General features: G+C 37.9%; 1 protein-coding gene across 1 annotated transcript in view; it reads left to right on the top strand.

Moving 5' to 3' along the window:
- NHLRC2 (NHL repeat containing 2) overlaps window positions 1-10,194 on the top strand; it is a 27,435-nt gene extending 17,241 nt beyond the window's left edge. Inside the window, exons 6-11 of the mRNA XM_010135554.1 lie at window positions 4,417-4,516; window positions 4,993-5,224; window positions 5,689-5,811; window positions 6,831-7,040; window positions 8,153-8,378; window positions 9,929-10,194. Of these exons, the coding sequence (XP_010133856.1) occupies window positions 4,417-4,516; window positions 4,993-5,224; window positions 5,689-5,811; window positions 6,831-7,040; window positions 8,153-8,378; window positions 9,929-10,194 (1,157 nt within the window). The remainder of the gene's footprint in view (window positions 1-4,416; window positions 4,517-4,992; window positions 5,225-5,688; window positions 5,812-6,830; window positions 7,041-8,152; window positions 8,379-9,928) is intronic.
- Window positions 10,195-10,855: the final 661 nt, after the last annotated feature.

The raw sequence follows: 10,855 nt of genomic DNA, 5'->3' as shown, positions 1-10,855 counted from the left end.
CTGCTCTGAAACTGGCTTTTATTTTTTTTCCCTTTATTCAATGAGAGAAAACTGAGGAGGGATAAACTTTCAGGACTGGTGACTTTTTGTACGATCAGCCCAACGTATATGGGTACTGGGGTCAGGGGAGACTGGGCGCTCAAGTACCCTCAAGCGTATGTGTTTGCCCTGCTTAAATAGGAATGAATAAAACACATAACCACATTTAGCTTCTCCTGTAGTCCTAGTGATGTATTCAAACATTAAATAATCTAAACTAGTTCTTTCATTTTATCAAAAGCTATCACTTCTACTCTGGCTTTTTTGAAAGTATTTCTGCCGTTACAGACAGAAGGCCTGAGTTAGAAAACTTGGGAGAGAAACTATTTAATTATAGGCATAATTTTTAGCTTCCCTACTGTCTCCCATGGTATGAAGTTCCCTTGGTATTTACGTCCCAGGATTTCCTTTGATGAGAGAGGGCAGGTATGTTAACAAAGGAGGAAAATTCTAGAAGCATTTTGTTTCATAAAGGCTTACGCTGTTTGCATGATGCAACAGTATGTGAGAGAGTGCCAGGTAGCGCAGAGAAAAAAAAAGGAAAATTAATTTTTACTTCTTTGAAAAGGCTGATGCATACTTGGAACAGTCCAGACTTACAGTGCTAAAGCATTCCTTTGGGGTTTTGCTCTGTGTCTCACTGGAGAAGAATGATGATTCTCTAGTTGTGCTGTCAGTCAGCTTTAGATTTAATTCGCTAAACTTCCACTGACATAGGCGAGACTCGCACTCGCCTGTGCCTGTAGGCAGCGTGCCGATCGGTAAACCGGAGAGTGTGCTGTATAGCCCCTTTTGCCGCTTGCATTTTTGCAGAGGATGAGTGCACCAACAGACTTCTTCCTTGTTATGTTTTTTAAAGATAAAATTAGTAGACAAGAATAATATTTTCAAACTTCAATCTATTTAGAAAATGTCAGTGGTGCCAGCCACAAAATGTAACTTTGATTCCCAGGCTTTTAATTCCCAGACTGGAAGTAAGCATGCAGTCCCCAGACAGAGAAACTGGAAGGGTGGGTAGTCTTGGGAATGGAATCTTTTCAGACAGGTATTGCTGTTGATAGGTATGAAATAAAGTCTTCTGTGCGTTCAGATTGACTCGCAGTTAACAGCCAGCAGGGTTACTGAGCTGTTCAAAGTCGTGTGTGTGTACGAACAGGACTGTGAATTCCTAATACATAGCAGAGGCTGATTCAGGAACTGAATCATCGTGTGATAAATGAAGCACCGTATGATACGGAACACCAGTGCATTCAGAGCTCTAGTTCATCCTTGGTGAATCTTTATAACCTAAGTATATCACATTTGCCACCCATACTTCGCTTTGATACAGGCAGTGCTAAAGATAAGAGAGCACATACCCTAATAAGGAGAAACTACACTGGATTTTTAAAACAGCTCGAGATAGGTTGGAATGTGGTACTTAATTGAATAAATGCAGAAGACTTGCTTTGTTCTTTTATGTTGTTTTATAATAAATTCTTTCAAAATAAATTCTTTCCGTGCAAGGATGATAAGGAGTTACGATAATGATGGCACTACCATAATTTTAGCATGCTGGCTCTCCCTGGCCCCCTTCTCCTGTGAGAACAGTACAAGGATGGCAACGGTGACATGTCCTTAAACTGTTCTGTCCTGAAAGAATAGGTTTTTCTGCCTTTTCTTTCAGAACATAAAGCATTAAACTCTGTAGTGTCAGGACCACTGTGTGATAAAATTCCTTAGCTGTGCATCTGTAGGCATGGCTTTTACTTTTCTGGGTTCGTATAAGGTTTTTTTATTAAAGTTGTGACATATTTTCCACAATTCACTATGCTTATGCTGTTTCCATGCTTGCATCCCTTCTCTTTGTTCTAATTGCCATCCAGTAGAAAATATTTAAGTTGCATTAAAATTTATGGCAGTTACAGAGCTCTTAATTATTTTTCATGTCTTGTTCTCTAGTTGAAGAAAGGATCTTCTCTATATTGATCTTACATATTCCGTAAAATTTCAAATTAACTTTAATCCTTTTTTCCTGTGTCTCATATCTGATAAGACTTTCAGTGTGCAGTATCAGAGTAAGAAACCTTTCCAATTTTTCAACGTATAGCTGTCACAAGGGTTGTCAGTGTGTGGAATAAGAGAACTGAATAGTTGAATGGAACAGATCTTTCAAAAGTGCTCCGTTCAAGTCTTACTCCTTCATTTCATTGGTGGATGAAGTGATTACTAAATAATTAACAAAGCGCCTCTGGAGATCCCTCCAAATGAGCTGCACAGCATAGCAAGATAAAAACCTCACTTTCTGAACTGACCAGTGAATTTCACATTATTCATTCTGGGATACTCAGAATAGTATCATCTGAGAAGTGCAAGATATGCATTGTGGAAACAAAAAGTCCTGAAGTTGAACATTTGCTGTATAGGAAGTAGTGAAATTATTTTATAGGTCATTTTCTCAATTGAAATATCTCAGAAACATGCTCTAATCAAAGGTGATTCCATAGGGGGCGGTTGAAGTTTATTTATTGTGGTGTTTTTTGGCATCGCCAGTACTTCGGTAACATCTCTGACTCCTGAGATGTGTGTTTTCCAACACATTTTGCAAACCTTTCTGCTCAACAAAAAAGTTCTGGGTGCTTTGGAAGTTTGACTTTTATTCTTGGAGCTCTAGTTAGCATAAAAAATTGGAGCCACGTGGAGATGTAGGACAGAATCAGCAGGGTTCCTTTGATCACGGTCTTGGAAACTTGTGTCTTGATCCAAGAAATAGAAAAGGCTGAAGATAAACTGCATTAAAATCAAACCAGTACTGCTCTGAAGAGGGCTCACAGTATGAGGAGATCGATTCTGGAAACAGAAGGATGGGGGGGTGGTTTTCCCTCTTTCAGTGTGTAATGTGGGAAAGGTTTAGGATTAGAAGAAAAACAGCAGGATCTCATTTGGGGAAATTGTAAAATACTTTCATTTTAGGAAGACTGAAGTTTGGACTAACTTCTCAGGTTTAAGATACTTGCAAGTGTTTTACACATAATTGCTTTTATTTTGAAACTCAAAAATGAGGGGGTGGGGAAGAGGTATCCATTAGATTGTTTGCAGTAATATCTATGAGATGCATAATGTTTTGTAAGTTCATGTGAATAGAAGGTTCCAGTAAGTAATTTGAAGGTATTTTTCTGTTGAGTGGCTAATTGTTATCCCAACACCCTATGCACTCATTTAGAAAAACATTTTAATGTTGTGTGTGACTAGGTGTTGTGTACAGAGTGCATAGACTAGTACCATGTTAGAAAGATAACAGCATCCCCATTTTAGTGCAGTTTTCACGTGTCAGTTTTCCTCAAGTATTTCAGAAAAGGCTAAGATAAGTAAATTTCTTTTGGTTTGGGGCTGTTGGGTTTTTATAATTGTATTTCATAACTTGTGTTCATGCATTCTTTCTTATGTTATAGTGTGGTATGTTTAAAGCTATGGAACACTGATAGGCTCTTTGCTTTCCATTCCATTTTCTTTGTGAAGTATTATCTGAGCAATCTTTATGTAGTTTTTAGATTTGAATTCTTGAATAGTAGTTTAATACTTTTAGTTGAAAAAAGTAGTTGCTTGACACATACTTGAACACTTCTTGATCAGAAGGTCACTGCTCCGCAGATCTGCATCTTTCATTTGTGATACCACATGTACATGTGCGTAGCAAGAACAGTTTCAAAACTGGATGGTTGGTGCGGGGAGAAATTAGTAATTGCCCACATCACATCTACTGTCTGAATAAACAGCAGTTGTTGCTCTCTAGAGCATAAATCTACATGACACACAAGCATCAGTTACCGTTATCTTAAAAACATTATGTACTCGCTATATAATGTGCAGTGGAACTGCTGTGGTTATTTCTCTCAAACACTGTAAACAACTGCCAGTAGTTTTTTAAAATACCTAGTTTTGACACTAAAGTAGTTAAAAATAAAACCAAAGCAAAACACAACCACAGGTCCCCCACCCCTCCCAAAACTGTGCTTTTCAGAGTTGTACATATTTGTTGGCCAGTATAAATCCAAAAATAACAAGGGAAACATGGATTCAATAGCAAAATGCTGCAAAGAGCAAATCCCATTTGAAGTGTTGCCTTTATCAGGTAGGGATATTGAAAACATAACTTCTATAGCCTTGGGAAGAGAACAGAAGAAAAAATAGCAGAGTTTTTTGTAGACAAGAGACATTCTCTCTTCTCTTGCTTTCTTTTTTTTTTTTTCTTCCCCGTGGCCAAAGGTGAGCTAGAGTAGAGGGGAAGGAGGGCTGGTTTGCAGGTTTCTTCATTTTATAAAACATTCCAAAAGTGGTGGGGGTTTTTGGTTTGGTTGGGTTTTTTCATTTCTTCTTATATATCCATTTTTTTAAAAGTTTCAGGGACCCAGGAAGATGATGTTTTATGGATAGCAATGGCAGGCACTCATCAGGTATGGGCACTGATGTTGGAAGGTGGAAAACTACCAAAGGGAAGGTAAGCAACTATAAGAGACATGTGGAATTGCTGTTTGACTTGATAAACAGCTTTCAAACCCCAGAGAGAGAGAGATATAATAAAATTAAACTAAAAATAATTTTTCTCAACTGTACTTAGCTTGAGGCTTGCTGCTTCTGTTCAGACTTAAAAGGCGCGTGTCCTTTAAAGGCTGCCTGCTTTTCCCCACATCTGTTAAATGAAATTAAAGATGCTGCTTTTGCTATAAAACTATGACTTGGTAAGGTTCGTTCATGTAATTGAACATTACTTTTAATTGTATTTGCTGAATTATCTAGTGATAAATGATATACTGGGATGAAATGAAAGTTAGCACAAAGACATGGAGTAATTTCTTGTGTTGCAGTTACAGTTGATTTTATAACTCACAAGTGCTTGTCCTGTAGCTTCTGTTTATGATTAGACTCTGAAGTATTTCAAAGTCAGTCCTGAACTTGGGTACTATTTTCCTTTAGTGATTTAAAGAAAGGAGTCTGCCTTCGATTTGCTGGGAGTGGAAATGAAGAGAACAGAAACAATGCATACCCGCATAAGGCGGGCTTTTCTCAGCCTTCGGGTCTCTCTCTGGCTTCTGAGGAACCATGGAACTGCCTTTTTGTAGCGGATAGCGAGAGCAGCACTGTGCGAACCATCTCACTGAAAGACGGAGCAGTGAAACACCTTGTAGGAGGAGAGAGAGATCCATTGGTAATCACTTCAAACTTCCCCACACTGCCCTACTAATATTCCTCAAGCCTGACCTGGAGGAACCACTTTGGGGTGAGAGGGTAAATCAGTTTCCGTGGCCATCAATTGCTTAACTTCACTGCTTGGAATGCAAATGTGTGCCGGTTGTGATGCTCAGGATGTAGTGCAGATTGTTGCGGCTCAGATAAGAAAATTACTTCACTTATGTTTTAAATAGACAACTTGATTCAGTGTTACGTGGTTATCAAAGCCAGCTGGATCCATACTGAAAACTTAAATGTGAGAGTTTCCATTTCCATGGTTAGCAGCCACGCTTCCCAGTTTTCAGTATCCCTTGTTTCGAAGTTGTCTTGATTTTGGGGTTTTTTTTTCTGAGTCAGTGAATTTCCATTTAGTTACAGTCATGTACATCCATGTCAGCATTGAATAATCAAATGAATTAATTTGATAAAATATGTTTTCAGAATTTGTTTGCCTTTGGCGATGTGGATGGAGCAGGCATAAATGCAAAGCTGCAGCATCCCTTAGGAGTGACGTGGGACAAGAAAAGAAAACTGCTCTATGTGGCAGATTCATATAATCATAAGGTAAGCATATAACGGCTCCTTATATACAGGATTTGCAATTTTTGCTACTACAAAGGATTATTTTAGGAAATAAAAGATGGTGCACAAAGATTGTGCTTCGTTCGATTGAGCTGAGGAAACAAATTATATGGGTTCCTTTTGTGGGTTCTCCCTCCTTCCCTCCCTCGCTCCCTCCTTCCCCGTGTTGATATGATGGTCACTTGGGGAAGGTGAATTTAAAGTGCCAAGTTACAGTTCAGACTAAACTTTCCTTATATCTTCACAAAGATGCGGAATTAGAGCAAAAGAGCTAGGAGTGCTTAGTCAGGAAATACTGCAGGTTTGGTAAAAGTGAGAGAATGAGATGACTTGCTTTTCCCTTAAAAAAAATGTGGGTTGCCTCTGTGGAACCCCAGGATAAGAGAGATTGTTTTGTGTGATTGTTCTTATATGATGTTGTATAAGCTTTCGCATCTAGAAGGTTGTTAACTGTGCGTTGATTAAATGCATTGAAAGAAATTTGTTCTGATTTGAAGAATAAAGTATATAACACTAAATACTTACTGAAATTTATGTGATAAATAAAATTTTGTTTCAGATATTTTTTTTTGCTATTACTTCTAAGAAAAGAAAAACTTACTATTCTTACCAAAAAAATGATACAGAAGTTAGTCCGCCAGTTTTGTTGTCCTCTTCCTATTTTCAAGTGTTTCTAGACAGGCAGCAAACATCAGAAAAACAAGCCATTCAGCATACTTCTATATCAGAGGGTTAGGTGCCTTTGAAATTATGAAAGGGAACACTGAGTGAAGACCAAAGGAAGAAGTAAAGTCCAGGAGGGAATGAGACGGGGAGGGGAAGGTTTAACATTTAATTTGGTAAAGTATTCTAACTTAGATTCTAGGACACCCACTTGGTAGCTAAGGCATGCAGAGCCAGCGCTGGCTTCTGAAAACGTGGGGCGTAAGATAATGCAGGACTTCTAAATCTCGGTGGTATTTTTTTTCAGAGAAGTTTTTTTGTGTCTTTGTTTATCTTAGATTAAGGTTGTAGATCCCAAGATGAAGAACTGTGCTACCCTGGCAGGCACTGGAGAAGCGAGCAATGTTACTGGTTCCAGCTTTACACAGTCAACTTTTAATGAACCAGGAGGTTTGTGTGTTGAAGAAGATGGCCGCTTGATGTATGTTGCAGACACAAATAATCATCAGATTAAAGTGCTGGATTTGGAAACAAAAATTCTTTTCATGGCAAGTAATACTTATTAAACAGGCTGATAGTGGTGTTTCTGGATGTAAATTACTATTACAGACTTTGGCAAGAGGTACAGAAATCATATAGCTAAAAATCATATTGTTACTAAACTTTTTGGATACGGTAGCAATATTCACAGAGTATTTTGTGATGATCTGGCACATTGCCTATTAGCACAGCTGTTGAAAGCCTTAGTCTTTGGAAAGGCAATTTTTGCATGAAAACTGAAAGTGATGATTCTCTAGAACAGAATAATACAGAAATAGGAGTTATTAAAAAATACAGCCCAGTTTTTCAGTATGAAAAGCATTTCATGAGCATTTCATAACAAGTGGAAGTTGAAATAGATTACCAAGTCCTGTAATTAAGCTGCAAGAGGTGATTTTGGGAGATGACTTGAAGTGGAATACATAGCAGACTTCCAAGTTCTCAGATGAAAACCACTGTCATCACTGAGCACTGCTGTATTTCCTTATAAACAGGAAGGCAGAACAAATTTGTGCTGCTGTCCATCTTACAACACCACTATGTCTTAATGTTTTCATATATGTGTATATATCTAAGCAGATATATATGAAGTAACAGTCCAACTGTCATCTTAGATGTTTCTTGCATTTAATAGTACATGATCTTAAGTGTTTATATTTTCGTATCATATAACATATTGGTGGCTTTTCTGGGAAATCACCCTTTCCTGTGTGATCTGCACGATTAAAATCTTGGCTTTTATTAACAAAGCCTACAGTTTACTGCCAGATTAGAAAAAAATACCTATAAATTTTCTTTAAAGTAAAAAAAAAATGTAACTTCAAAAATTTTAATTTAAAGGATACTCTAAAGTTGTTGTCAATTTTATGGTTTTAATAGTAAATATTATTTTTATTAGGATTAATCAGTTTTATCTTTTTCATTTTAAAAAATCATTTTGTCCTTTCCTTTTTCTTTGTATTATATTGTTGCACTCTCAGAAAGTTTTAGTTCAATAGCCGTATTATCACATGTAGTTTTCCTAGTCCACGTCGGCTTTGAAACTGTGATTATATTGTGAAAGCCTACGTGCTTTCAGTACAAATAAAAAATAAATACTTTGTTTGATTTCTACTGATAGCTGCCTATCCTGAATCCTGAAGCATGCGACGTTCCAGACAACCTGCCTGTGCAAAAGGATAAAATAACACAACTTCCAAAACTGCCTAAATCTGCACCAAAGGTTCAGCTTCCTTTGCTAACTGTAGCTCCTGGCCAGACAATTCAGTTTTTATTAAAGTTGACTCTTCCTCCAGATTCAAAACTGAATGAAGAAGCACCCAACTCCTGGTTTATCACAGCAGAAGGTAAGGTGCCTGTGATGTTTTATCGGCCGAAAAGGAGTAAGCAAGATACAAAGTGGGTTATATCATGACGTACCTGCAATACGAGGGATCTCAGTCTGATGAATCAAAGTCCTGGGTTCTCATTTGACCTTGTGATGTAATACGTGTTATTTAGAGTTGATACATGTAACAGCTGAGTGCAAAAATTGAAAAACAAAAAACCCGACCTGATAGGCTGCTTTTGCTTGAATAAATACATACTGCGTTTTGGGGGAGGGCAGTTTAGCTTTCTTGGAAGAAGCTGACAGTCGGCGCTTGCAGAGGTGCCGATGCCCTTAGGTCCTTGCCCATTCCACTCTGTCCCTGTGAACAGTTGATCACGGCCCCGACTGTTTTTTGGGAGAGCTTGCCATGAAGCTGAAGCGTATTCCTGAAGGAGATTCTTTTTTTTTGTTTTGCTTTTGTCTCTTCCCAAAAGTATTTGAGGTGCATATATACCTAACCACTTTGAACCTACTTTGTTATAATTCATATTTGCGTATTTCTGCTTTTAATAGTCAATGCTGTATGGGCTCTGCAGTTTGTTTATGTGCCTCACAATTTAAATTAGTTTCTCATCCCAGTTTGTGCTTTTGGATTACAAATAGACTATTTCCAGGAGAGCTGGCACACTTTTTCATAGAAACATAGAACGTCTGGGGTCGGAAGGGACCTTTCAAGGTTATCTACACCAACCCCCTGCAGTGAACAGAGCCATCTTCAACTAGATCAGGTTGCTCAAAGCCTCATTTTTGTCCCACAAAATCTCTGCATATTGTTGGTGTAAAGATACATGTGATAGCTTCAAGGGTTAGTAAAATTGGATGGTGTAAGCAACCTAAACTCAAGCCATTTCAAGCTTGTATCTAGAGCCAATTTTTAAGTATTTTCTGAAAAACGTCAAAAAGAGCAATTCATCCATTTCACTTTCAGTAAAATACCAAGTACAATGCAGTGAGCAAGCTACATTTATTGTGCAGTTCATTTTTCAGTTCGCATATCTTAAATATCTAAATAAATGTGAAACTCAAGTTCTCTTGCTAAATTGCAGCAACCCACCTGTAAACCCCACACTTCTGTTTGGAAATGCCATAATTTACCTGCGATGTTGTGATCTATGGCAGATACCTTACCTGAGCTATTAGACCTCTGATACAAATGTCCAGCAGCCCATTAATTGAAGGAGCTTTGCTTGCATGTCTTAGAATAAATTTTAGTATCCTCCTAAGAACATGTAGGACAGATGGCAGATCCATCGCATTTCAATAAGATGTGCTGGATATATATACCTGCAGTTTTGAAGCAAAGCTATGGATCTCTCCATTTTACAAAGACTGCTAAAGAAGCATTTGTGAAGTACTTTTCCTTTTGGTTCCTCCCTCCCCACCCCCCCGGAAGAAAACAGGAAGGAAATTTCTCCTGATGTTGCATATGAAAAGAAAGTCCCTTTGTCCTATAGGTAAAATTAGTGTTTTCTGTAGGTTTCAGACACAGTGTTAAACATGCTAATGATAAAACTTGTTCTTTTACAGATAATACCTGGTTGCTTCAAGGACAGTGTCTGTCTGGAGAAATACAGGATGTTTCCTGTCAAACTATCATTCCGTTTCAGTTACCCAAGAACTGTCTGTCAGCTGAAGCTCTCCTGGCTATCAAAGCGTGCCTCTACTATTGCAGCAAAGGTAGCAGTGCCTGTATGATGAAAGGAATCTCATTCAGTCAGCCTTTACAGATCACCAGTACAAACCAAGGCAGCTTGGCTCCAGTTGAACTGATACACACATTTTTAACCAACTAACCCAAAGCCAGCTAACGTTATCCTCTATTTTACTATCCACCGTTTCTGTAGAAGAACGTATGAATAGGTAATTTTTCTCTGGAACATAGGACAAATCTGAGAAGTAATACAACTGGTAAAATGAAGTAGAGTTCCATACAGCTTAATGTGAAAATTTGTCATGACAGGCTCATTTCTTTTCATTACAGTAGCAGCAGTAATACATTAATACTCCAGACTCTGTTGCCGGTTGTGAATATCTTGGACGTATGCCATTCTAAGCAACGAGCAACAATCTTTAGAGTCCTTTTGAAGGAGCTGGTGTAACTTGGTGATGTTACTGTAAGAATTTTTTGTGCCGTATGTGCTGTTAGAATAGCTGAATCGTTTGGACTAATAGTTACAAATTACTTTTGTGCCCTTACTAAATTTTAATTGAATGTCAAAAGGAGTAATTTCTTTCTCCAGGCTGTAAAAGAATTATCTTGCTTATTTTTCTGTAATGGCATTCGTGACACGTGTATTTTGAAAATACTTCTTAAACTGGGTGCAGCTCTAATTTTATGCAAACTGAGTGTTTTGCTTAACTAATTATAACCGCCTTATATGAAGAGCATAGTTCCATGGAAAATTTTCTGTGGAAGGAAGTTTTCAAGTTCCTACAGAAGAATTTCATGCTGAT

The sequence above is a fragment of the Buceros rhinoceros genome, unplaced genomic scaffold (assembly GCF_000710305.1).
Source record: "Buceros rhinoceros silvestris isolate BGI_N320 unplaced genomic scaffold, ASM71030v1 scaffold18264, whole genome shotgun sequence".
In the NCBI taxonomy this organism is placed as follows: Eukaryota; Metazoa; Chordata; class Aves; order Bucerotiformes; family Bucerotidae; genus Buceros; species Buceros rhinoceros.
Note: the sequence above shows the minus strand (reverse complement) of the source record. Positions and strands in the feature narration are given on the sequence as shown.